The sequence below is a fragment of the Nilaparvata lugens genome, chromosome 5 (genome assembly GCF_014356525.2).
Source record: "Nilaparvata lugens isolate BPH chromosome 5, ASM1435652v1, whole genome shotgun sequence".
Lineage (NCBI taxonomy): Eukaryota > Metazoa > Arthropoda > Insecta > Hemiptera > Delphacidae > Nilaparvata > Nilaparvata lugens.
Genome location: NC_052508.1, coordinates 29,050,086 through 29,078,043, shown reverse-complemented (window position 1 = coordinate 29,078,043; position 27,958 = coordinate 29,050,086). Strand labels below are relative to the sequence as shown.

At 36.1% G+C, this 27,958-nt stretch overlaps 1 protein-coding gene across 5 annotated transcripts in view; it reads right to left on the bottom strand.

Annotated features, from left to right (window-relative positions):
• Window positions 1–1,339: 1,339 nt before the first annotated feature.
• Window positions 1,340–27,958, bottom strand: part of LOC120351314 — a 97,390-nt gene continuing 70,771 nt past the window's right edge. The window contains exons 2-4 of one of the 5 annotated variants that reach the window (XM_039428106.1): window positions 8,770–8,880; window positions 6,210–6,303; window positions 1,340–4,721 (exon numbers count right to left, since the gene is read on the bottom strand). In XM_039428106.1, coding sequence (XP_039284040.1) covers window positions 4,664–4,721; window positions 6,210–6,303; window positions 8,770–8,866 — 249 coding nt within the window. In that variant the 5' untranslated portion in view covers window positions 8,867–8,880 and the 3' untranslated portion in view covers window positions 1,340–4,663. The other 4 variants (XM_039428103.1, XM_039428104.1, XM_039428101.1 and 1 more) reach the window with 4 other exon arrangements.

Below are 27,958 nucleotides of genomic sequence, written 5' to 3'. Positions count from 1 at the left end.
ATCAGTTTTGTATGGTCTATTTCGTATGAAAGGAGACTAGATTACGTTCTTGAGAACATAATTTTCAATATTTCAATCTTTTTTCAATCGATGAACGGTCATTTCATAATAAAAAGTTTCATCTGATACCATTGCGATTATAATTTATTGATTGAATGTTGATACATCAATTCTGGCTGACCACGAATTACTATTTCATTATTCGAGCGATTTCTGTAGCCTGTGTAAGTTTGTATGTCCGACGGATCTCGAAAACAGCTCTAACGATTTTGTTGTAATTTGAAATATAGGAAGTGTACACATACAGAAGTTCATTTTGATGAGGTCTCATGTCTAGGATAAATCACTGAGAGACCATGAAGCGGATTAATATCCATTCTTAGAGAAGTATGAGGTTGAGAGAGAATTCCTAACAGAGTTAGTTTTCATGAACAAAAAAAAGTGTTTTTTTTTCTTAATAGAAGAACAGTGTGTATTAATAAATATATAGGAAGATGCCTAAATGTATCTAGAATACATTCTAGGTAATTTCTCATCGTAGGCCTATATCATCATCATCGCTTGGATTAGCTTCCAAGCTGTTGTGGAAGAAGACGGGTTGGTGACGTAAGACACAAGTGATTATGTCTACTCCAATCTACATTGCTTATCGTTTTTTGAAAACGAAACAATGAGTATGAGTAAATGACAAAATATTATAACAGCTGTTGTGTTATTTGGTATCGTAACTAGAGAACCACTGGATTGAAGAACTCGCTAATGAACTGTTGTATTGATCTCTGAGATCCACTACGTGTAATTATACATAACTGGTGAGAATTATTATGAAAACAGCTAAATATATCTTTCACAAGTATGATATTACAGTAGTAGGTTTCATGGGAATCCAATTCCAAATGGAAAAAAAATACTTTCTGTCGCTTCAAAAATTTTGTCCGCGATCTTGCATCAGTCATATGAATTCAACTTCATTTCAACTTCATTCTTTCAAATGGGAAGGTTGTCATATAATACATGATTTCGATACAGAATTTCAAGAGAAAATTAATGGCGGAACCCGCACAACACTATTTCAAACCGTTTCAATATTTGAAGATACTAATGAATGATACAAAAATGGAATGTATGAGTATCTATACATTGAATAATCAGGTTTTAGTAAATACTAATAGTAGTTTCTACTCACAAATAATTTAACACTGCGCAAAAAAATGTGTCATAGCAACTGCTACACTCACAAGTAGAATTATTGATTCCGTGTATGTTACAGACAGACAGACAGACGTTAACGGAAGTTCTGATATAGAACTTATAAATCAATGTTGTGTATTATTCAGCTGAAATCATGTGTCGGCGCATAAAGTCTGTCTGTATGACAGTGTGTGTGACAACTGCGAAATTACTTTTACTTACTTTTTCGTGTCCGGACATTCTCCAAGTTTTCCAGCTCAGAAGTGGGCTAGGTCTTCTGCAGGTACATTCCCCCTCCAGAGGTCGTCAGCTGTGCAGTGAACAGGGCACAGTGGGCACTGTGTGAGGGGGTCGATGTCCTGTGCCTCTCCACAGTCGCAGTAGATGTCATCCTCTGCTATGTAGCCCCACCACGCTAGGTTGGTCTTTGCAGGGGCCACTCCAGTTCGTATCCTATTCAGCACCCTCCAGGATATCCATGGCAGACTGGTTCCAGTGGTGTCAGGTTCCCGGAGTGGGTACCAGTCTGGAGGTTCTGGCTGTGTGAACCTCATGAATCTTCTCCTGGACTTGAGTCGGCTACGCGATGGCTCCAGCTGACTGTACATCATGTGTCTCTCATTGAAAGTCTGTTTGAACCTCTCCAAGTATTCGTGGTTGGCTCTTCTGATCTTGGGAGTGTTCATTCCTGCAGCCCTGTAGAGTTTGTCGATGGGAGTTAGTTGCATGCAACCAGTTGCAATGCGACATTGTCTCATTAAGGGATGTATCAACCTTCTTTGTGTGGGCTGATTGACACCAGACAGGACAGGCGTATTCCCCAACAGAGAGGCAGAGAGCCTTTCCTGATGTCAGGAGCATGCTGGGGTTTGCTCCCCATTGGCTGCTGCATAGCTTCCTGATGATGCTGTTCCTGGAGTTGACTTTTGATGATGTATTCTGACAGTGCTGTTTGTATGTCGGAGTTTGGTCCAGGGTCATGTCAAGATATTTTGGTGAGCCGGTGTGTTCCAGGGCCTTACCCTCCCAGGTAAAGTTCAGTCTTCTCCTAGCCTCCCTGGATCTTAGGTGGAAGGGGCATACCTGTGTTTCCCCTGGGTAAGGTTAAAGGTGGCTCTCCTTGTAGAAGGCTGATATTTCCTCCAATGCACGAGTCAGTCTTAGTCCCACTCCTTCATAAGAACGATCTTTGACCAATATATCCAGATCATTGGCATACAGGAAGTGGTGGGCATTGGGCGTGATAGGCTGGTCATTTGTGTTCACATTGAATAGCAGCGGTGCCAGGACGCTCCCTTGAGGGAGACCGTTCTTCTGAATTCTCCATCGGCTCTTCTTTTCCATTCAAGCAGACATAGAATCGTCGGTTCTGAAGGAGGGTACGGATGGTACTTGTGAGGTGCATGTCTCCAGTCATCTTGTAAACCCTGGAGAGCAAGAGATTATGGTTGACCGTGTTGTATGCTGCTGTTAGGTCTATTAAAGCCATGCCTGTGACGACACCTTCCTCAAACCCACTCTCAATTTGCTTGCCATTGCTTTAATATCTGGCTTGTACAAGATTTACCCGGCTGGAATCCTGCCTGCTGTGGGATGAGTCTCCCCTCAAAGAACTGCACAACGCGCTGGAAAATTACAAGCTCATAGAGCTTGAAGAGATGGCACAGGAGTGAAATTGGCCGGTAGCTAGAGTCAGAGTCTGCAGGTTTACCTGGTAGAAGTGCCCTTTGCTCTCTTCCAGGCTTTGGGAAGGAACAGCGATGACAGGCAGCTATTAAAAAGGTTTAGGAGCCAATTTTCAGTCCCAGTTCCAAATTGTTTAATTTGTTCGGTGCAGATGTCATCCTCGCCTGTGGCCTTTCCATTCTTCTATTGGGTTATTGCTTTCTCCAGCTCGTCCATTTGGATGACTTCCTCCAGTAATTTGGGATCTGTCTGTCTGTCTGTCATCTGTCTGTCTGTCATTAATAAAATCTGTCTGTCTGACAGTGTGTGTGAGAAAACTGCCAAATAATAGCATCAGCTTCTTCAAATGAATGAAAAAAAAATACAGAAATAGCATGCAAATAATTGACTGATGAATGATAAGTCAAAACAAAATTTTCTCTCATGCACTTTCAATGTTATTTTCATATCCTGAAAAAGACGAAGGAGTGAGTCAATTCTGTTGTCCAACGAACTTGACCTGTAAAAAGGTTCGAAGAATTCGTGCTCAAATTTTGAAGCTGATTGATCAATTCTTGTCGAACATACAAACAGACAGAAAACTACTCTGAGCTCTAGTGAGTCAAAAGTGAGAACTTCGCTAACGCTCGTTCAATTATTTGATTCAAGAAACATTTGAAAGGAATAAACAGAGGGCAACCGGGTAATAGGAGCAGCAATATTACTTATTTGATCAGTATGTACTCCTGTAGTTCTTAGCATAGCGTAATTGAATTATTGTACTCAGTTTCAATTCTTTTTTCAAATAAGATATGTTCCAGTTTTAATTTTCATTATTCTATTTTTTCTCTTCATCTTTCCTGTTTTGTAAATTATTATTTGTTTGTAATTTAATTGTTTGATTGAGGAGGAATTTTCTGGGGTTTCCCTGTATGCTCCTTGTAAGGTATCCTTGAAACCTACAATACATATCAGAAACATATGGATGCATATCTGATATATAACAGTTATGTATCAGATAGGTATAAATGTCTGCTTTTGTGATATGTACCAAACAAGTATCAATGATACGTAACTGATTCATTTCATTGATACATGTCGGTTATGTAACAGTGATATGTAACAGATATGTTTCATCGATAAGTATCGGTTATTTATCAGTGATACATAACTGATTGTTTAATTGATAAGTATCAGTTACATATCAGTGATGAATAACACTGATATGTATCACTGATACTCGCTTGGTACATATCACAAAAGCGGACATTTCTACCTATCCGATACATAACTGATATAGATCAGGTATGTAACAGATATGTTTTAGATATGTAAGCAATGTACATATTATATACCTATCAGTTATGTATCATCTTGTACATATCTTTTTTATTACATTTTTGTAGTTTTATACTTTACAGGTATCAAAATACAATTTGAAAATGTTAATATTATGGGCTAGAGGATTAAAGGATAATAATTAAACAATAGAATATGAGCATGGATGAATTTAAATTGATTTAATTATATAATTTGAAAAGAGTAGCAAACATAAAAATATTATGTATGAAAGATTCAAAATTTTAATATATAACAAATAAAAAAAGTTTCACATACTAAATTCTATATAGACATACATAAAATAATATTCTGTTGGACCAAGTTGAATAAAAATTATAATAAAATGTCAAACTAATATTTTTTATACAGTAGTACTTACAATTTCATACTTTTAATTATAATAAAAAAATAATAATATTTTTGTTACAATATTTACAATTATATACTTCATGTTAAGCTTCTTTTCCTATGCATCTCCTTCTACTCTCTCCTCACTTCCATCAGTATGTGATGATGTACAGAGCCTAAAAAAGAGGAAATCATTATAGCATATAAAAATTCAATTGATAAGTTGATTTTCAAGCAAGTTTCTTGTCTAAATATGCAAACTTTCTAAATAATATTATTATTAGGAAAAGAAACCTCCAATAAGATGTGAAGATTATAGATAGGGTTAGTGAAAATTTTGAAAACAGCTAAATATTTCTTTCACAAGTATAGTTTGACAATAAGTTTCATTGGGGATCTTTATGGAATTGAAAAATTCACTTTAAATTTTTAAATTAGATTTTTGAATCAAGTATTTTTATTCAAATATGATCCCCAATGAGATCTACTGTCAAATTATACTTGCTAATAGTATATCAAGCTACTTCCATAATTTTCACCACCCCTTGCTATGTATGATTCTATTGTTGGTGATTGATTTTTTTTCATGTTGATTTAGGTCTTTCATGTTGTTTTTTGTTATTTTCAAATGAACCGAGCAATGATTGAAAGGAGTAGGTAGTAGGACCGAGAGTCTTCAATTACACATGAAAATTATCATTATAAAACATCAAGCTTTCACGGCTGTACAACAGGCTGAAAAAACAATTTAATGGTGATAACTTTTTAAGTTTTTCGATTAGTATAATAGAAAGCTATCAAAATGAAATACCGGTAGATAGTTTTCTCAGGATAAGATTTGTTTTCTGATTATCACTTTTTGAGATAAGAGCGCCTGAAGTTTCAATTTTTTGGGACAGATTATTTCAAATTCGTTAAGAGATACATTTTTTGAGAGAATTCTTCCATTTATAAAAGTGACTTTCAGTTGAGCTATTTTCGGGCATTTTTTGTGAAAATGTATATTGTCAGGAAATTTTCACTTTATTCAATCAACCATTTTTTTCAATACCATGAAAAATGTATCCTCATCATTTCATGAATTCATTTTTTACCGAATTTGGAATGATCTGCCCAAAAATTTTAACTTTAGAAGCTCATAACTGAAAAATTACTCATCGGAGAAAACCTTTTCATTCAATAATTTTATTGTAAGGTAAGAGATGTAGAATTTCTCTCATTCCTCTCTCCATGATTGAAAGGAGAAGTCGTTGATGTTGTCAATACCACAATATTTGTTTAAAATTAATTTACATTACAGAACCAGGTTTCATGGTAACAGGAAATATGTTGAGGTGAAGTGGTTGAGGAATGTGTGGTGAAGATGTTGTAGGTGTTACCATGAAACCTGGTTCTGTAATGTAGGATCATTTTTAAGAAATATAGTGGTATTGACATCAAGGTCTTTTTCTTTCAGCTTTTTTATTTTGATAGCTTGTAAATTAGAAATTTTTCCAGCTTGTTGCACTGCCTGCCCACTAAAAAACACACCATTGCATCATTAGGACTGAATAATGCATCATTAGGACTGAAAAATGCACCATTAGGACTAAACAAAAATGGTAACTAGGAAATCAAAAGTGACTAATAGGCTATTGCTGGTTGAAATTAATTTGTCAACTTACTTGCTACTCCTGCTGATCCTCAATTTCCTCAAAGGTGCAATGATAGGGTTCGTTTCTTTCTTGATAGCTGTGCTATTGTGCACCCTTTTAGTGGCTGGAACATAAAATATCACAAAGGATTGGTTCGATCATGTTGAAAATTTAAAAAAATGTATGAGAACATTTTTCATTAGATACAGTAGCTCTATTCCTGCAGGAATGTTTGAATAAATGAATAAATAATGTGATCAATGTATCAGCGGATGAGTAGGAGATAAATATAAGAGTATATAAATATGTTTTCGCATGAACAGATTTTTTTGTTTTTGTTTGAATTTAGCTAGATCTTAACTTATTTATTAACAAATCAATTTTGCAATTTATTGCACGTTTGTTGATGTTCGCCTATATTCATGAGCTCAATTGAGTCTGTGAAAGAAGCCGTTGATTGAACAGAGAATCAAATTACGGTCAACCAAACTTCAAACCAGCTTTCACGCGCGTCAAAACTCCTAAATGGCTTTGTTTACATGCCATATCTCGAGACACAGTGATTGTAAACGGATTGGAATTTTGTAGATAGTATTCTTATCAACAATATAGTACATCTTAATATATCATGATAGTAAATCATAATATAAACATCAAATTCTGACAGTATCATGAGAATCAAGAAAGAAAAAAAGGGTTAAATAGCGTTATATACAACCGATAGAAAAACTTGCTTATTTTCAAGTACTCGCGAAGCATTTAATTAATTTGCGGGCGCCGAATCCGAATCTGAAATCACAATTTCTCTATCTCCATTTTCACGCGATTAAGGTTTTGGTGGATAGGCAAAAGACAGACGGTTTGATGGGTAAAGATTCCCGGCCGATACATTTCAAGTTTGACGACTTAAGCTTGAAGACCCATCCGTTTTACGTCCAGACGCAACGACTTACATGCTCCGACTTTTGCTTGAGCAAAAGACTGAAGCTAAACTTGAGCGTCTGGACCGGGCTTTAAGCTTCATTAGGGAGAAATAGGCCTGTTACTCCTGTTGGAAGGGTGACCGTTTGAGCCAACTCTTCTGAATGTGATTTATGAGTTGTGAGATCGCTTCCCGGTGATTAGGAACCCACCTAGAACTGTTGGTTCATTCATCTCTCAATATTGCTACGGGTTTCTAGTTTCTACACTAATAAAACACTTGAGGCGATTTATACTGATTAGATTTATTACTTATAACACTATAACACACGGGGGTAAACTGGAAACAACTATAAACTGATAACTACCTAATAAATTAGACAGAATTATCACAATCGTACGTCAACTAGAATAAAATAACTGTATAAGGATAACTGTATAAGAATAACTGTCACCAAGAAAAGTAACTGTATAAACAATACGAAAGTCTGTTATCTCTTTATCACGTTTCTGTCGCGATAAGAAGCAGCGAACACTCAACTCCACTCCGACTGCAACACGTGCCATTTATAGACTATAGGGTGGAGAATCCACATCCGGCCTATCGCAGCAGAACTCTCTAGGAGGGTCTGGAGGTGTGGCGAAACGTCCGACCAATCACAATGCATGGAAACCACCAGAAGGTTCGAGAACGCGCTTGCTATTGGTCGATGGCTCCCTGCACCAAAACTGGAACACACTGGAATGATCTAGAAGCCCCCCTGCCTCCTCCGTGTTGATTACCAGAAGATTCCGGAAACCCCTCGCCTCTGCCATCCCTCTAAAGGCATCACATAACAATATCATCCGCCTCATTACACACGCACAAGCTTCATGTTGGCATCAACCTCAGCAAGAAGAATGTATTTTCCATAAAGAATATTTGATATCACATTGATCGTTGATCTTAAAAACTGACATAAGAATGGACAAGGTAAAAGCGGTTGACATCACTCGATAGTGAAATATTCAACCAGCTCAGAACACTGGGATGTTAATAAAAGAATCTGCATAAAAAACCAATATGGATGGGATTATCAGGTCAACCTATTCTTGCAGTTGACCTGAGGCCATATTTCCATCATCGTCTTGACTTCTATAAGATGTGGACAGCAAACTGTTAGCAAAAATGTCCTCATAATAGGATTAGATCTTTGACAGATAGTATTACATTTATAAAAGCGAGTAGAATTTCTCCACCATTAAAATACTGGTTAACAAATTTTATCACTTGGAACTTTCCTCGTTCATTGATGGTTGTATAATGTACCGGTATTCAGATTCACCAATTTTTACGTAATATACAATTGCTTTCGACATAACATTTGAAATATCAATAACCTAGTATAATTATTTGAAAATTGTAATTGAATTCGAGTTGGATGCTAAAAAGGAGTGAGTGAACATCTAAAACCTAAGTTAAATTATATGTATCTGATAAATGAAATACAATACATAAATGAATGAGCACTTCTATAATTTTTGGTTTCGCAATACGGCGATAAATTTAATAACGTTGTTTCCCACAAATTTCATCAGACAATAATGGAAAATAAGTTATATTTTATTCAAACTTGGAATAAACGCTCAATGGAAAAGATAGATCAATTGAATATCCACTAGTACTTACCCATTCTTTTCAAATGAGGATCTCCACAAAACAGGAGTAGACAGATTTCATTGAACTTTGATTTCAGGACAGAATCGAGTTTTGCCACCGGACGCATGAAGGCATTTTGACCTGTACATCGATTATTTGATCATAGGCTTTCTTCAATCATTCGTTCTGAGAAATGAATATTAAAATCTTACATTTGATAAGGATTTAATCATTTTGAGAATGTTAAAGGTTAACTAAAACTCTGGATCTCCGACGAATCAATTCAATATTTGAAAAACATCTAGATCTATCTACAGAACATGATTTTTCAAATAATTCCTGTTTTCTATGAATTCGAACAACGAATTTTTCAAATAAATTCAGGTAAACTAGCAAACAAACACACCCCTGCTCTTCTTCAACCTCTCTGGCCTGCCCTAATCTCTCTCTAACTTTGATGAACATTCTTTTCATTGGAAAAATTATTTGAATTCTTAACAAGTGTTGATATGGAAAATGTTCATAAGTTTATATACTTCATCTTGAATATTATCTGAAATATTAGGATAATTTCTTCATTAATTGTATAATTTCAAATTTATAAATTCATGAATCAAGAAATATAATTAAAACTATTGTATTTTATTCGTATGTGGAGTGAAATATTAACATCAAAATACTGTGAATTCAGCGTATCTCTGGGAAAATATAAAATGGGAAATGAATTGATGAGAATATTCCCACTACATCGTCTTGTTATGACAAATATGTCATATCGTCATGTCATATCGCTGGATGAATGTTTTCAGTGCTGAACACCACGAAAAACGTTTCGCTTGATGAGCATTGCATATTCATTCACTCGTACTGTAATGAGTAAATGGAGTTTGGAGTTGCCTTATTATCTAACTCTAGAAGTTGGTATAGATACCTCTGTCATCACAGGAAAGTTACAATCAAAGAAACTGAGCAGCTCTTTAGCTTTTATCATGTAGAGTTTGTTTACACCTGATAAAATTCATTCATGAGAAGAAGTAATTTTTCGTATGGATCCTTCTATCCTGGAAAACAGTGGCCCTAAAAAACGAGTATAACGATAATAACTAGTATCATTAGGTAATAACGTAGCTAAGTTATCGTGGAGGACTCAATTACATAGATAAGTGATCAAATAAATAATTAGGACTTATCGGATTTAATTACATACCATGATTGATCTAATAGGACCTCTTTCATGGATAAGGTTTTAATTAAATATCATTCTGATGACCTAGATGCATAAGAGTAGAACACAACTTTTAGAATTACAGCTGTATCATAATTTTGATAATGATATAAGTGATAATCACCTATATTCTCAAAATGAGAATAATCTCGAACTAGAATTATTAATGCAATCATGTTTTCTAGACTGCATCTATCGTCGAATCCTCCACATCATAGCCTGATTTATAATTGAATTGCATTTGTATTCTGGTAATGTTTAACTTACCATTCTCATATAACGACCGAAACGAGGGTGTTATTCATGTAAAGTGATGTGTAGCTTAATGTATTACTCATTAAGTGTATGTTATTCATGTGATTATTTGACATGGAGTAGATTTGAAAAAAATATATTACATTATCTCTGTAGATCTCTAATATGATTGGAGATTCAAGAATTCTATGCAGTTTTAATAATAGAAAATTATTTTCTATTCAATAAATTTCAAAGTACCATATGAACGAACTGAGGAATAATCCATTCAAACAATATTAAAAGAAGAAAAACGATATATTTTGTCTTCTTCTATAGTTCTATTAATTATTTATCATTCAACCACATTACAACGAATGAACATGATTATTCGATACATGGGCTGGAGCTTCTGAACAGGAATGGATTGCATCATAACATCACAAGTAGGCCTATGAATAAGTTCTTTGAAAAAAAAGATTCAATAGCAGTTGAAGACTAAGGCAGTTGAAGATTTGATTTGGCAATGAAGAGGGGAAAACTGAGAATGAGTAGGAGGAAGAGAGATTGAGAGTTGTGAGAGAATGATAGTTTGATAGGGTGTTGCACACAGCACACAGTCATCATACAAATTGCGTGGGAGCATCGCATCATCCCCATGGCAACCGTCTGTTCATCCCTTGCAATTCTATTTTGGGAACGTCCACGGCAAACTTCGAATCTTGTCTGAACGGGGTTGCTGCTATTTTCGTATCTTGTTTATTCAATAAATGAGAGAATATCGACGTTATTTGATTTGGCTTTGCCAGTTACATCGAATGCACTGGTTAGGTATCGAATGTTTTCTGCACCAGTTGTTGGAGAGAACCGTTTCAGGAGATTGTATCCTAGTTCTATCAGGAGCTCCGCATATAGGTTAGAAGAGATATCAGAGAAATCAATGAATAGCACTACACATTGAAAACTCCTATCAACTTTATCAACGTCAGTTGAATTCGATGAATTTAAGAAGAGGTTATATTCTAGATTAGAATGATAATGACTTTACTGTTCATAAAATTCTGGAGAAGAGCAGTTTTGGGTTAAGCCTGTTGTTCTCTCCCAGTCATACCAATATGATTTGTGATTGTATAAAAATAAATGAAGAAATAACTTGATGAATAATATTTCAATTGAGAAGAGATCATTTCCGATTACAAGAGAACATTTAAAAGTTGAAAAACAGCCTTCTCTTCTAAATCAAAGGTACCGTAGCTCAAGAGGTATAATACACATCCTACAGAAACCACAGTAGACCACGTATTGATAGTGTTCATTGCGTAAACTAAGTAATTCATTCTCTTACGAAGTACATAATAAAATGTTATTTCTTTCTAATTTCTCTTGGGACTGGTGATCCAAGATCTACATGACTAGGGTCATGATAAGAGCCAGCAAATGTATATTATTGTTATTCTGGAATACATGAATGGATAGAATAATAATTAGGCCTTTCGGGAATGATTTAACCCAAGTAAGAGTATAAAATATTGTGATAGAGTTGACAAGTGGCTTTAAATTTACATCAATATTGAAAATTTTATTTCATGCTTGAGTTTGGCACGAAGAAAAATCTTGCTTGACACAGAACAATTCAACAAGAACAGACATGATTTAGCACGGAAATAACCTGAACCTAGAATAGTATCATCTTGTTTGAAATATGGCAGTTCTATCAGCATTATTACAAAGAATCATTCCCATGGATAATGGATCATGGAAAATGGATCATTTGCTGGTGATTTGAACGTGATCGATTCGGAGAGTCTCAAATCCACTCGATTCATTGTAGACTAACTAAACAGTCTCTCGTAAAATTTTCGGAGGCCCGAGTTCGATAACTGTGTGACGCAACTCGTGACGTCATTGTTTTGTCTCTTGCGTCACAATAGATCCAGCCCTGGAGAGAGCTGCCCAGTAATCCTAGCAACTGAGCCTCTCGCGTGGGGTTGAAATACTTCTGAATTCTCTACCCATTGCTATATTCTGTAAACCAACATCGTCCCACTCAGAAACTACCTTCAAACTATTCAATTATTTCGAATTCTCTCGAATAAGTATCACAAAATACATTTTCACTGAGAATACTTATTATTTATACTTATAATATATTATAAGAATACTTATTATTTTCATTTATTATTCATGCCTTCATCCAATACAATGATTCTCATTCATTCATCATCTTATCATATTTATTATTTCTTCTTTCAAGAAAGCAAACTCATCTAGTGAATACTGTTGTTGAAACAAAGTGCGTCTTGATCAACACCGGTGCGGTATTATTACGAGACGTGCGATAACCATGCGTGCGGGAGTATTCCGAAGCGGTCACTGAATGGTTGAAATTGTTCCACTACTCGCCCCGCACCATACACTGATAAAAATATTTATTCTTGCATGTGCAACGAATGATTATTATCCTGATCCTGCAACGGTGTGCAATCGGTTCTAGTTTTGAAAATGATACCTTTATTATATATTTTTCCCTATAATATACAATAAATATACATTAATATACAAATAATATACCTATATATACATAATAAATTTAATTCCATTCAAATGATTCTCATAGTTTCGTATTGTAGAAAGTCATTCTTCATTGTAAAGTCTGTCTTTATCGTATATAGCCAGTCTGTATCGTAAAGTCAGTCAGTCAGTAGAAGTCATGTTAATTTTGCAGTCAGGTGAGTCCGCCGCCCGCCAAGACCAGAGCCAAAGCCTCCTCCTCACTTAACAACCAATATTTCATTTTTTTTAAATTGCAAGACTTGCAGCTGAAAAAATGTTATTTTGCGGAAATAATTGTTTGTAATTACGATATATTACTGGGGATGAGAAAAACAATTTGTTGTTGAGAAGGATCTCGTCAGCTGGATAGTTCTGATCCCAACTGTGGCTGTAAATCTCGTGTTATGAGAATGGTAGGAAAATTGAACCAAAATGTTAATAAACATGAATGAGTAAATCTCTTATGTATAATTCTTTCAGGGGTGAAATTCTAATTTCCTGGAATAATAAAGATGAGGGAAAGCCAGCTTTGAATAACTTCTAGGGAAGTTATTAGTTAGTTTTGAATAACTTCATGGGTAGGCTGCTCCCCATGCTAAGATTCCATATGAGAGGCGAGACTGTACAAAGGCAAAATAAGCTATTTCAAGTTCGTTAAAATTGAGAATTTCTCCAAACTGCCTGAATGCAAATATATATTTACGTGAGGTTTTCAATTGGAAGTCAATATGTTGTATCCACTCAAGTCTGGAATCAAAAATGACGCCCAGATACTTATATGGAAAAACCTGTTCAATACTTTGACATCTGCACGAATTATTTGAAAAGTCATTACAATTTTGAATTTTAAGATCTTAGATATATTTAGATATATCTAGTGATAATATATTGTGATCAAGCCTTTTTTTAACAATAAGTAGATCAGATAAAGCTCTGTTCTAGGTTTCAAGTCGAGTACTTCCTTGAACAAGTATTGAAGTATCATCAGTGATTAACTACAGTACTATTCACTGAAAATTTCAATTTAAAACACAGCACTTGACTATTTAATGACAGAATAGCAACTTTGCATAATTTCTTCAATACTTCTTGGTGTTACTACCTAGTAGTGGTATATGCAACACCTCATTGCAATGTGGTATCATTTATTATGTTGTCACATAATTCTCATCACAGTGAATAACGTTATATATTCTGACGGTACATTTTGATACCAATAGAAATTTCATAAACTGAAATAAATTACTAGGTCTCAGACAGAATAGCAAAAGTATCTGTCACCAATGGTGTTATCAAGGGAAGATATAGATAAGGCGATAACGACTAGGAAAGCCGAGATTATGGCTAACAACTTGAAATGAAAATCTATTTCTCAATTATTTAATAAAATAATAATATATTGTGTGAATTTGAGGTTATGTTCTATATAAACAGCGCTTGTCGGCAATATCAATAACGACCAAGCTGAGCATCTACAATTTAATTAGACACTCGCTAGCAAAATAATTGCATCTAGGTAGCATTCATTAAGACTAGGACAAGAGGGTTTGTCAACTAAGCATGTCAAATAAATGTCACAAAAAACGATTAAGAAAACACAAAAATATTTATTGTATCATATAGCATGAACAAAAATTAATAAAAACAAAACAAAAAGACAAAGGAAATGGGATTTGCTTTAATAGAGTGTATTAATACCTACTACAGTTTTGGGGATGTACCAATCAAATTACAGTATTTGCTCGGCGCTAAAAATTATTCAATTCAAAATCTCCACTTGGTCTTTATAAAAATTTGAAATTGTTATAGAATATACGAAATTATGTAATCAAGATAAAATAAGAGTTTAAGACTAAAATATTCAGTCTTAACATAGTACTATGTTGTTACTTTACAAACTATTTGACAATACTTAATTACGTCATCGCGGAGTATTTAAAATCCGCCAATGAGAGGAGATATTTGAATTTTATGCAAATCAAAAAGTCAGAAGTATCGTTGAGAAAGAATAGGGGAAGACCCATAACCCACTTGCTTGCCAGAGGTCACCAGGAACACCCACTAACTATGAGAGCATTAGACTGAATCCCTTATTGTACATTAATTAATTTTTGTAGAAGTTTAAGTTTGATCTATGTATTTTTAAAAAATATATTCATTTAACTCAGTGATGTCACTGTATGACGTGAGTTATTAAATTGAATGCCCCCATTGGAAAAGACGACAGCAGCCCACCAGAAAAAGCTTAGGACACACGAGACGAATCCTGGCCATTATCAAGAATTTGTGAAAAATCTACACGTGAGTTGATAATTATTCATGAGGATCCTCAGTGCTACGAATTGATATAAATTTCGTAAAAGCTAGCTCGTCGAGGGTATAATTTGAAAATCAAGCTTGATTTAGACTTAATTGCGCAAGTAATATTATAAGGGAAAAGTCATGTTTAAAATATATTCATATGAGAATTAAATGTTAAATTATATATCACTACTTGAAATTATTGAACATGTTCAATTAATGTATATAAATATCAGTATTATTATTAGCATAGTAAAGATTTATAGAAGCTCAAGATCACAAGATAAATTATTTATCTAATTTCCACTAACGGCCGAACCTATGCCCAGAGATTTTTTATTTAAGGTATCAAATATTATTGAGTTGTTTAATATCATTGAGATTTCGAATTATAGAAGGTCTAATTCGATAAGCAGAAGTGAGTCGAATAATTGAGCTACTGGAATCCGTAATATGTATGCTGACAAAAAAAAAATCTTGAAAATTGATAATTGATGCTATTGAGCATAATAAGAATTTTAATTGAGCGAAGTGTGATATTTTTCTTGTGTATTTCTCATATTGCTTTTTACATTTATCGTTTCATATTTTATTTTTTGCTCGTTGATTTTATTGTAATTATATATTTATTGATTGAATGGTGTTCCTTTCATTTTTACTTTCCTTGCCCTATTACCATAGATAAGGAGAGTATTGCTTTCCAAAAAAAATTAAGGTACCCGAATTTTTAAATTTCTATATACGTTTCAAGGTCACCTGAGTCCAAAAGAGTGGTTTTTGGGTATTGGTCTGTATGTATGTATGTATGTATGTATGTGTGTATGTGTGTGTGTGTGTGTGTGTGTGTGTGTGTGAGTGTATATGCGTCTGTGTACACGATATCTCATCTCTCAATTGACGTAATGACTTGAAATTTTGAACGTAAGGTCCTTACAATATAAGGATCCGACACGAACAATTTCGATCAAATGCGATTCGAGATGGCAGCTGAAATGGCGAATATGTTGTCAAAAACAGGGTTTTTCGCGATTTTCTCGAAAACGGCTCGAACGATTTTAATTAAAGTTATACCTAAAATAGTCATCGATAAGCTCTATCAACTACCACAAGTCCCATATCTGTAAAAAATTTCAGGAGCTCCATCCCATCTATGCAAAGTTTGATTTTAGATTCTCAATTATCAGGCTTTAGATACAATTTAAACAAAAACTTTCGAGTCGAAAAGATTGAGCATGAGAATCTCTACAATTAATGTTCAGTAACATTTTCACCTAAAATTGAAAATGAGATTGAAATTCGAGAAAATGTGATTATCCAATTGCAAACTGTTGGCAACTGTTGATTCTAATAAATGATTCACTATGAAGAGATAGCAGACCTCGTGTGTCTCCAGCGTTATTGCCCTGTCACCAGTTGGCTGAAATCTTTGAATAGTAGACTTGAGAGGCGCGGGAACACTAGCGTCACATGATCAATTTCCATAACGGCAAGGAAAGTTGAGTGAGTGCGCCACACCAGATTTTTAATCCTGTCTTCTTGCATGACCAATCTTGTACTGGTAATCTTTATTATTATTATTATTATCATTATTAGTCGTAGAGCTCCCGAAGTGGAAGATGCTGAGTAAAATCATGATCATCGATTTTTATTAGACTTGGCGGTTTTCTTGTTCGCCCACCAGCTTTTCATTCTCTGAGAAAATGCAGCTTTTCTTTCTTCACTCCATCTTGTGCCAACTCTTGGTGCTTTTATCTCTGGAATAATTTCCCATTTGTTCACTTTTGTTTTGAAATTATTTCTATTTTTAATTTCATCATCAGTAATTCCTGCCAAAACTAGATCTTTCTTAACATTCCTAATCCATTCTCCTCCATAGGCAAGCGAAGCTATATATTTTACTATTTTTGATTCTATGGTCAGGGAGCCTCATGATATGACCATTGAATTTTAGACGTCTTTTTCTCATGTCTGTTACAATATTTGAATGTTGCTCAACTGTGCTATTTTTCTGTAATCTATAACCATTCTCAGTTAATCTCGGACCTAGAATTTTTCTAATTATTTTCCTTTCTTCTTTCTTCAAATTTTTTAGATCAGCTTTCCTGTTGAGATTTAGGGTCTCACTGGCATATAGCATTGATGGCTTTATTACTGTATTATAATGTCTAATTTTAGTGTGAAGAGACAAGCATTTTTTATTGTAAATGGATTGCACCAGCCCTAGGCCTTTACGAGCTTTCTTTATTCTATCCTGTTATGATAATCTCTCCGAAATAACCTCTCCTAAATATTTAAAACCTGGAACCCTGTTGATTGTTCCATATTTAGTTTGTAGTCTGGTAACTTCTAGGTTTGTGGTTGTGAACACTGTTTTTTCGAAGGATATTTGTAAGCCAACTTTTTCTGCACATTCTTTCAAAGTTTCTATTTGTTTTATTGCAACTTCGCCCGAGTCTGCCATTATTGCAAGATCATCCGCAAAAGCCAAATAAGGTTTGGCTTTAAAGGTATTTGTGAATTATTTTTCTTGGTCCCAAGCGCGATTGGCTTCCAAAGGTTTCTTTCTTTGAGTTGCTTCTCCCACTCCTCCATTACTCTATCCAGAACTATGTTGAATAGCAACGGAGACAATCCATCACCTTGTCTGACGCCAGTCTTTATCTCAAACGGTTTTGACAGTTTTCCCATGAACTTTACTTTGGATATTGTATTAGTTAATGATCTAGTCCTTTTTCTTCAAGAATTTTGAAAAGTGTGGGTCTGTGGTGTAATGGTCCCATTACAAGGTAGTTGATTTATTTAAAGTTCCCGCTGAAGCCATCTGGTTTTTCTTTCTTTTAGTATTTAAATTTTGGCATTTTAACATGCCTAACTCATTTACCAAATCATCTCGTTCACCTAGCTATTAATTTATGTCTCATTTGAGTAAATGCTCGTCTTTGCTAACGTTTGACTTTTGTACAAGCCAAGCTAACCAAATGCGTCTGTTACTTGTTTATTAAATCCGCAAAAGCAGTCCACGCCATGGGGATTCACGATCTCGACGTACTGTCCGACACTCCACGAACTGGGCGACATTCTGATTCTGATGTCACGGACGATCTGTTGGACCACGGCTGTACAATGGCATAACCATCTAATTTTGCCGAATGCTGTTGAACTACCAGAGTTTGTTACTCCCAATTGGAAAGTTCGCCGAATCGAGGTAACACATCTCCAATTTTTCTACCAACCTGGAACAATCGGCGAATAGTGGGGGAAGTTATTCGTTTATCCTTGTCAGGTTGGGAATATAATAGTTTGTTCCCGATAATAAATTATTGTATTCCTTTCACTGTCCGTGTTGAGTCGGAAATGATCGAGCAGAGTATTTGAGGAACACTTGACCGCAACACTACTGGGGTGATGTTAGATGAACGAATTGGACTGCAACCTAATCAGAGATTCACTGATTTTGTATTTGTGGAATCTTAGGTAATCCAAGTATCCCTTGAATAGTAATTTCTTTTATCTTTTTATTTTGAACATGCATTAATTCTTTTATTGGATATTGAGTAATAATTGGGTGGACTTGCTTATAATCTGTTTTGGTTTATTTTCCTTGTATTCAAGATCAATGTTGATCTTTTGGGGATTTCAGTTACGTACTGGGTATGCTTGGATCCCCTAGATTCTTCCCTTTTGAGATTGTCATTTTCAGGTTTTGAAAATTATTAAGTAGTGGTCAACGACTGTTGAAAATCATGTATTGCTTTGTTCTTAATAATTTTTTTTTAATATATTGGTAATTTATCCACCAAATGAGCGTCAGTGAATTTTAGATTGATTAGACCCCTTTCCCTAGGTTAGAAGTGGTCGGGCTGGATTCTTTCAAGTGATGAATCAATAACACTGTTCACACAAACATTTCTTGAGTGTGACAGTTAGCTGCGCCGCACTCTGCTATTTTGGTAACTATACCAAATTTCCAAATTCTATATTTTTCAGACATATCTTTTCAATATCCATATTTCCAAATTTATTACTTAATATATTTGATTGATTCATTGCTTGCCAAGCATGACAGCTTGACCGCCAGTCTGACCTGAGGAATGTGGTTTGATTGTCGATCAATCACAGGTTAGGGTATTGTAGTCAGGTGTGGATAATTTAAATTTCTGAGAGTGGAAATAATTTAATGCATCCATATTATCTTCATTTAGAGTATTGAGATAGACAATCATCATTGGTTATTTAGTATTGAAGATGCTTAGCATGGAAATGTTAATAATATTGACAGTACTGTTAGTTAATGTGCCTTACAAGATCTAAAAATTTAAGATAGAATCTTATACATGATAATTTTACTTTGTCTAATTTTGTACAATGTTGCATACCTTTTGTTGGATTCTGAGTTGAGTTTGAAGTATGAATTGAATTCAAGTTATGAAGTGACTTTGAATTTGAACTTTAAAGACTTGGTCTTAAAACACAATGATTTTGAAATTTTCTTTTTGGCATTAATATTTTTATTTTATTTTCTATTTTTGTACTAGCTTGCTCTAGCTTGACAAGATGGAAACCAGCATCCCAAATATGTCCGGACAACCCTCAGATACCACCCGGGAAGTAAGGGATCAGACTGTTCAGGGAACAGAATCCACAGAGTCCCCATCAAGTATGTTTTGGGAAGTAAAACATGAGATAGAGGAGAAAATAGCTTCAGGTGGGGGAATGAGAGGTTGGTTAGCTCGAGCTATTAACCCTAATCATTTAGTAAAGTTTCAGATTCAATTTGAACTTGGAACCATGGGAATCCCCGGGGAGGAAATTGAACCTATGAGTGTAGATGATCTACGTAAGAAGTATAGAGAGGTGCGAAAAGAGCATGGGGAGGGGGAAAGAAAGTTACATAGGTATAATCACTCTGACGACTCTGCCAAGTCTGAATTAAGTCAAATAGACAATATTATAGGATGGATAGAGGGCTGGTGTGCTAGTTTAAGTGGGGACATGGAGGCCGAGAATAGGAAGGAGGTTTTCCTCAAAAGTATGTCCAATGTGTCCCACTGCACAAATAGAATTATCCACTTGTTGACATTTGCCCGTTTTGAAAAGAAAGAGAGCTTGCTTTCAGATTTGGATCAACGTATAGAAAAAATACTAGGGATAGTTACATCATTGTCAAATTGGCAACCTGGACCTCCTAGCCGCGGAGCTTCACCAGTGTCGTATTCAACAGCCATGTCATCTCCAACGGTTCCTGAGGCTTCTGCAACTACTACTACTTTAGTGCTGCCTCCAACACAAAATTTGCAGAAAGTAGGCAGACCTGAAGTTTATATTCCTGTTGAGCCAGTTGGTCGTGCTCCTCTCAGGACAAATAATCCAAGGTTGACCTTGAACATTCCGCCTGCAGGTGCACATCAATTCATGCCAGTGCAACCTAGTCAATTCAACTTTAATCCAGCAATTTCCACAGGTGTCCCTCGTTTAGACCCAAGTGCATCTTCACCTTTTGGAAGTTTGTACAACAAATTACAGAATCCAGTTGAGTCTTTATTGAAAGAGGTACCTGTCACTGATGGATTGACAGTTGAGACTTTATTGAAATTCTTGGGAGTGGCATTGAAAATTAGAAGCCAATTTGGTGTAAGTAATTTGCATTTATTTTAGCTGTTGCAACCTTTTGCGGTAGGGCCTTTAGGGGAACGTTTGAATTTTGCAATCAATTCAAACATCAGTTTTGACCAATTTCACAAAGGTATTTTACAATATTTCATTCCTCAACGCTTGTTATCGGCCATTGAGAGAGAACGTTTTTATCGTTTACAGAGCTCACAGGAACCACTTTGCAGTTACATTGTTTCGATCAGGGAAGCTGCAAGTTTGCTCAGAATCAACTTATCTGAGGCAGAAATAGTCCACACAATTTGTTCAGGCTTGAATCCTGCGGAAAGATCTCGTCTTATTTTCCAGGAAAGGCCAACCACATTTCAAGCTTTAAATGAGATGAGTGTATTATCACAGAACCTGAGTTTTGCTGACAATGAGCGAGCCTATGTGGAGAGTTCGAGAATCGGTAGCGTCAGGCAGACCTCTACGGCTTATGGACACCGGGATAGGACCTGCTATGAATGTGGAAAGAGAGGTCACATTGCTATGAACTGTAGGTCAAAATCGGCACAACAACACGCTGGTACCTCCAACAATAAGCCTGATGTCAAGCTGCCTGGACCAAGCGCAATTGGTGGAAGTGGAAAGGTAACTTGTTTTAATTGTAAGAAGGTAGGTCACTTTGCACGTGACTGTACATCAAAGAGGTCCTGACTAGTCAATGCTTGTCTTGATGAAAATTCCAACTATGAGTCCAAAAACAAATTGTTTACCAACTTGGAGGGATACAAGGGTAAACCCAGAAATAGAGTTATCTCTAAATATGGTCAGAGGAGCAGGCGTTTGGATAAGCGGCATCCTGCCAACCATAAGGCTAGAGTACTCATGAATGAAATCCTGCCTATAATTGTTTGTTTTTTGGGTTTAGGGGCTTTGGAAACACCAGCTTTGATTGATTCTGGTGCTGTTAGATCTATTATTTCTTCTTCTGTTCTGGATCAATTGTTAGCCAATGGTGACCACATTGTCTTCTCTGAAGAACATTTTGTCTGTACCACTGCAAATAAAAGCCCTCTTGTGTTGAGTAAGTCAGTCTCGATAAAAATCAGAATTGAAAACTTCACCTGGAATTTCAAATTTTTTATTGCCGAAAATGTTGCCTTTCCTGTCATTCCAGGGTGTGATTTTATTAAGTTTTCCCAGCTGATTCCTAATCTTTTCAACAATTCCTATTTCTTTGGCTTCAAACCACGGATTAAATTCAACTTTGTCACGGAGTGGAGATCTTTGTTGTCACCACTGATTGCTTCTATTGGAGTCCTTGATAGTAACAGTCCCTTGTCACAGGATGAGCAGTCCGGTTTAGATGAGGTTCTTGGTGATTTCCAGGATGTATTATCCAAAAGATTGGGTAAAACAAACTTGTTGGAGTATAAAATCCGTTTGACCTCAACTGAGCCTGTACGTCGCCCTCCATATCAGCTGAACCCAATCAAAAGGGAGATTGTTGATCAAAAGGTAAAGAAAATGTTGGAGGAAGGAGTAATTGAGGAAGCTGTTTCCAATTATTCAAGTCCATGTTTTCTGGTACCCAAAGGAGATAAGAATGACTCAGACAGTGAATCATGGTGGTTAGTGGTGGATTATCGATTTCTAAACAAACGTATCTCGTTAGATTCTGTGCCTCTTCCTAACATTGAAAGTGCCTTTCACAACTTCAATGGAGCCAAATTCTTTTCTGTACTGGATTTAAATTCTGCTTATTATCAGGTTCCTCTGCATGAGTCCAGTAGGGACTACACAACATTTTGTACCATGAGGGCAACCTACAGATTCTGTCGTGTCATTTGGACTGGCAGTTGGTTCACAAATTTTGTCCAGTGTTCTGGATGAATTGTTTGAAGAAGAGAAATATAAATTTGTTTTCCATTATCTCGACGATATTGTCATCTATTCAAAAGATTTTTCAGATCATTTGTCTCACATCCGGATTGTGCTATCAAAATTGCGGCAAGCTGGATTCACCGTTAATCCTGACAAGGCTAGCTTTGGGAAAACCCAAATTTCTTTTCTGGGTCACATAATGAACGAACATGGAGTAGCTGTGGATCCAAGCAGGACTACTAGTATTCGAGATTTCCCTCCTCCTAAAAATCAAAAGGGAGTTGCTCGGTTCATTGGGATGGTTGCATATTATCACAAGTTTATCCCTCATTTTGCTGAGATTGCTGCACCCCTCAATGCATTGAGGAAGAAAAATGTCAAATTTGAGTGGATTGATATTCATTAGGAGGCTTTTCTCAAACTTGAGAAGGCCATTGCCAACCCACCTGTACTACGAACTGCCGACTTCACCAAACAGTTTGTCTTGCAGACTGACGCCAGTTCAACAGCGATTGCAGCAATTCTATCGCAGGAAACAGATGGCATCCTCCAACCTATTGCTTATGCATCCAAGAAGTTGACACCTAATGAGACACGTTACAGCACCTATGAATTGGAGTGTTTGGCCGCTATTTTTGGGATGGAGAAGTTCAAAGTCTACTTGCAACATGCCAAGTTTAAGTTGCTTACAGACAATTCTGCTCTGTCTTGGGTTCTCAACAACCCCAAAGGTGGTCGTATTGGTCGTTGGGTATTAAGAATTTTATCGTTTCAATTTGAAACAGTTCATGTGGCAGGAAAATCAAATGTCTGTGCTGATTCTTTGTCCCGCATGTTTCAAGATGAGGAGGAACCTCTTGATTTGTCTCCTTCGGCTCAGGAAATAGAACCTCTCTTTTGTTTTGTTAACAATTTGAAACTGTCGGATTTTCCCCTTGTCTTTTCTGAAATCAAACATCATCAGGAGAATGATGCATTTTGTAAAGAGGTAATCGACAAGATAATCAACAATGAAGACCAATTTCCTTATTCATTGAGTAAGGGTGTACTTGTTGTCAAATCACGGAACTCTGATGACAAAAAGGTGGTAGTACCCAGGATTTTAATACCCCTGGTTTTCAAATACTTCCATGAAAGTGCTCTAGGTGGGCATTTAGGAATTTTCAAAACCACAAACAAGGTTCTTGAAAAATTTTTCTGGCCTGGGGTCAGAAATGACATTTGTCGCTTGGTGAAGTCATGTCATGTGTGTGAGAAAAGCAAACCTGCTAGACAACACAATTTTGGGTTCCTCTCATCCAAGGTGGTCACAAAACCTCTGGAACGATTTTATTGTGATCTGGTGGGTCCTCTAATTAGAACTCCTGAGGGTTATACTCAAATCTTGTCTTGTGTAGACTCCTTCAGCAAATTTTGTTGGTTAATACCATTGAGGAAGGGAAATACTGCCTCTATTGTTAAAGCATTAAAAGGAATATTCTTTTAATTTCTCAGTTCCCAAAAGTCTGGTTACTGACAACGCACCAGCATTCACCTCTAATGCTTTCAAGAACTTCTGTTTTTAGCTGGGCATCCAACAGGTCACTACTTCACCATATTACCCTGCCCCTAACATGTCCGAACGGGTAAATCGAAACCTGAAGAGTGCTTTGATAGCTTTCCATGCGGAGGCTCAACACAAATGGAGTGATAGTCTAGAGTGGTTAAGCCTAGCTTTCAACTTAGCTGAACATGAAAGTACCGGGTGCACACCATTCTCTCTCATGTTTCGACATGCTCCCAATCATCCCTTGACCAATGCGTGGGGAATCGACGAAATACTTCCTGAAACCGTGGAGCCTGGCACCTTGCAGATCTGGCGTAAAGCGCGGAGAAATTTGTTGAAAGCGCATACCCGAATGGCAGAGCAATACAACAAACGTAGAGTAGCAGTCCCATTTCAGATAGGTGATTTAGTGCTCATGCAATCACATGTTCTGTCTAGTGCTGCTAACAGAGTGATGAGTAAGCTTAGTTATCGGTTCAAAGGACCATATCTGATTAAGAAGTTTTTGACACCCGTTACTGCAGCTTTGCATGATCCTGAAACAGGAGTCTATATGCAGAAAGCACATGTATCTCAACTAAAGAAGTACACTGAATAACTTGTTTCTTATCCGTGAGGGGAAACTTGTTCAGTAGAGCTGACTTGTCTTCTTTCTATTCATGTCAACTTTTGACATTACTGTATCTGGACAGCATCTAATACAGTGAATACTTTGTTTTTTCCATTTGGAAAATTCTTGTGTAATGGGAATATGGTAATTAATAGATGATCGCGACATCTTTACTGCCCTCCTATTCTAATAGATACTTGTATATTTGGGTATTAGCTTATTCTTTAAGCTGTTGGTCTGACGATGTGGTTGTGTACTACATTTTCATTGTTGTGTTATGAGTAAGGAATTTGTTTCCTGTGGACATTGACTTTGAGGTATAAAGTCTTGGAAGAATTTGGTGTATTGTTTGTGTTAATAACTATATTTCTCGAAAATTTGAGCTAGGTCCTATTGTCTTCATGGATTTGTAATTTTGTTGTTGTAGTCAATGTCTTGATGTACTGCAGTATGTGCTCTTGTGCTATTTAGTAATTATTTGGTAAGTCTTTGTATAATAATTGGTGAGTTTTACACCACAAGGCTCTGAAAGTTGTTAACTTGTGGACTGTATATAAAAGTAGGATTGACATTGTACACTGGGAACAAATTGAATTGTTCTATTTTTTCTAATAAAATTGTTTGATTTCATATTAGACTTAGGCATTTTGGATATTTGAAGTTATGATAGTAGAACTATCTTTATTCCTTAGTTAGTCTGCCAACAGAGTCATCTGTGAATTCAAGTTGGTTAGGTATGTGAACTTTGTCTTAGGAACTTTGTCTTTGGAAATTACCATAGGTCAAGTTAAACCCTTTTCAGTTATTGTTGGTTTTGTCTTATTCTAGAATCAAGAACAGCAGAGTATGCTAACGATGTTATTTTTCTTGTGGTGTTTATCTCTTGGAAGCTTGTGTAGATTTTCTCAACCCCTAGTGTGCGAATGGAGCTGCTCACTTCTTTTAAAATCTTCTGCTTCAAGTTGAGTTGATGGCGGTGAGAACCGGTGCTCACTCAGTCATTGCTTGACTTGTTAGGTAAAGCTAGATTGGTTCAGGGTTTCCAACTGTTTGTTGTCATATTTAAAATTGATTAATCAAAAATCTTCAAACCAGACTAACGTCTTTTATTATTGATCTCTGTCTTAATTATTTCTTTGGTGAGTAAACTGATTGACAGGCTGGCCACCTGGAAGGTCAGGATTCTCACAAATTCTCCTTTCAAGTAGTTGTATTCCTTTGGGAACTTCGTCCTATTCCACATGGTTTATTTGAAGTTTTGCTTCCTTTGTTTTGTCAACTTGACATGGTTTTACTTTTACAATCATTCCACTTTGTTTTGCTTTTGCAATTATTCCTTTACCTCTTCCAAATATTTTGCTTTCAGCACCTTTCTTCATGATTTATACTTTCCGAATTTTATCCAGTATTTTGGAAACTTTGGATCCCATGATCTGGTATCCTGTGGAATCCTATTTGCATCCTGTCACTCTTCCACATGGGTTGGGATAGTCTCAACATTTTGTCCTCGTGATTATGTTGTACATAAATGCGTAATATATGAATAGAATGTAAGCTTAGTCATATTTCTCTTGACAAGTAATGCACTTGGGGAATGCTTTTCTTTTCTTTGTCTTAATACTAGGTAGGAACCAAGTTATTAGTTTGTTGCAGCACATGAAACGGTGGGTTATTTGACTTGAATTACCACAAACTTAGGTTATTTTTTTTATCTAGTTAGTTACCCTGGGATTGTGATTTTCCCTGGTGTTTCACACCAAAACGAGGGGGTGAATGTAATGGTCCCATTACAAGGTAGTTGATTTATTTAAAGTTCCCGCTGAAGCCATCTGGTTTTTCTCCCTTTTAACTCTTTGTGGGAAATTTTCTTTAAATTTGTTGCCAGTCTGCCTTGCCGACTGCTTTGGTTGGTAGTTGAGGTTTCGCTCCAACTAAATAAACCTATCAAATCCATTGTTTCTACTGTTTTATTGCCCATCATTTGATTGGTAAATAAATTCCCTTTTACTGCTTTAATCCAATAAAGTTTGGTTTAACAAAGTTGTAGAGGGCGCTGGCTGTCTACCTTCCAGGCAATCTAAGAAGCTCTGTGCCTTGTTTGGGAAAGAGAATAGCTGGCGTCGTTTTTTGGCTTGGGTTTTTGAGTTCTAACCAATGTAGCTATTTTGTGTTGTTAAAGAACTGTTTTTCTTTCTTTTAGTATTTAAATTTTGGCATTTTAACATGCCTAACTCATTTACCAAATTATCTCGTTCACCTAGCTATTAATTTATGTCTCATTTGAGTAAATGCTCGTCTTTGCTAACGTTTGACTTTTGTACAAGCCAAGCTAACCAAACGCGTCTGTTACTTGTTTATTAAATCCGCAAAAGCGGTCCACGCCATGGGGATTCACGATCTCGACGTACTGTCCGACACTCCACGAACTGGGCGACATTCTGATTCTGACGTCACGGACGATCTGTTGGACCACGGCTGTACAATGGCATAACCATCTAATTTTGCCGAATGCTGTTGAACTACCAGAGTTTGTTACTCCCAATTGGAAAGTTCGCCGAATCGAGGTAACACATCTCCAATTTTTCTACCAACCTGGAACAATCGGCGAATAGTGGGGGAAGTTATTCGTTTATCCTTGTCAGGTTGGGAATATAATAGTTTGTTCCCGATAATAAATTATTGTATTCCTTTCACTGTCCGTGTTGAGTCGGAAATGATCGAGCAGTGTATTTGAGGAACACTTGACCGCAACACTACTGGGGTGATGTTAGATGAACGAATTGGACTGCAACCTAATCAGAGATTCACTGATTTTGTATTTGTGGAATCTTAGGTAATCCAAGTATCCCTTGAATAGTAATTTCTTTTATCTTTTTATTTTGAACATGCATTAATTCTTTTATTGGATATTGAGTAATAATTGGGTGGACTTGCTTATAATCTGTTTTGGTTTATTTTCCTTGTATTCAAGATCAATGTTGATCTTTTGGGGATTTCAGTTACGTACTGGGTATGCTTGGATCCCCTAGATTCTTCCCTTTTGAGATTGTCATTTTCAGGTTTTGAAAATTATTAAGTAGTGGTCAACGACTGTTGAAAATCATGTATTGCTTTGTTCTTAATAATTTTTTTTTAATATATTGGTAATTTATCCACCAAATGAGCGTCAGTGAATTTTAGATTGATTAGACCCCTTTCCCTAGGTTAGAAGTGGTCGGGCTGGATTCTTTCAAGTGATGAATCAATAACACTGTTCACACAAACATTTCTT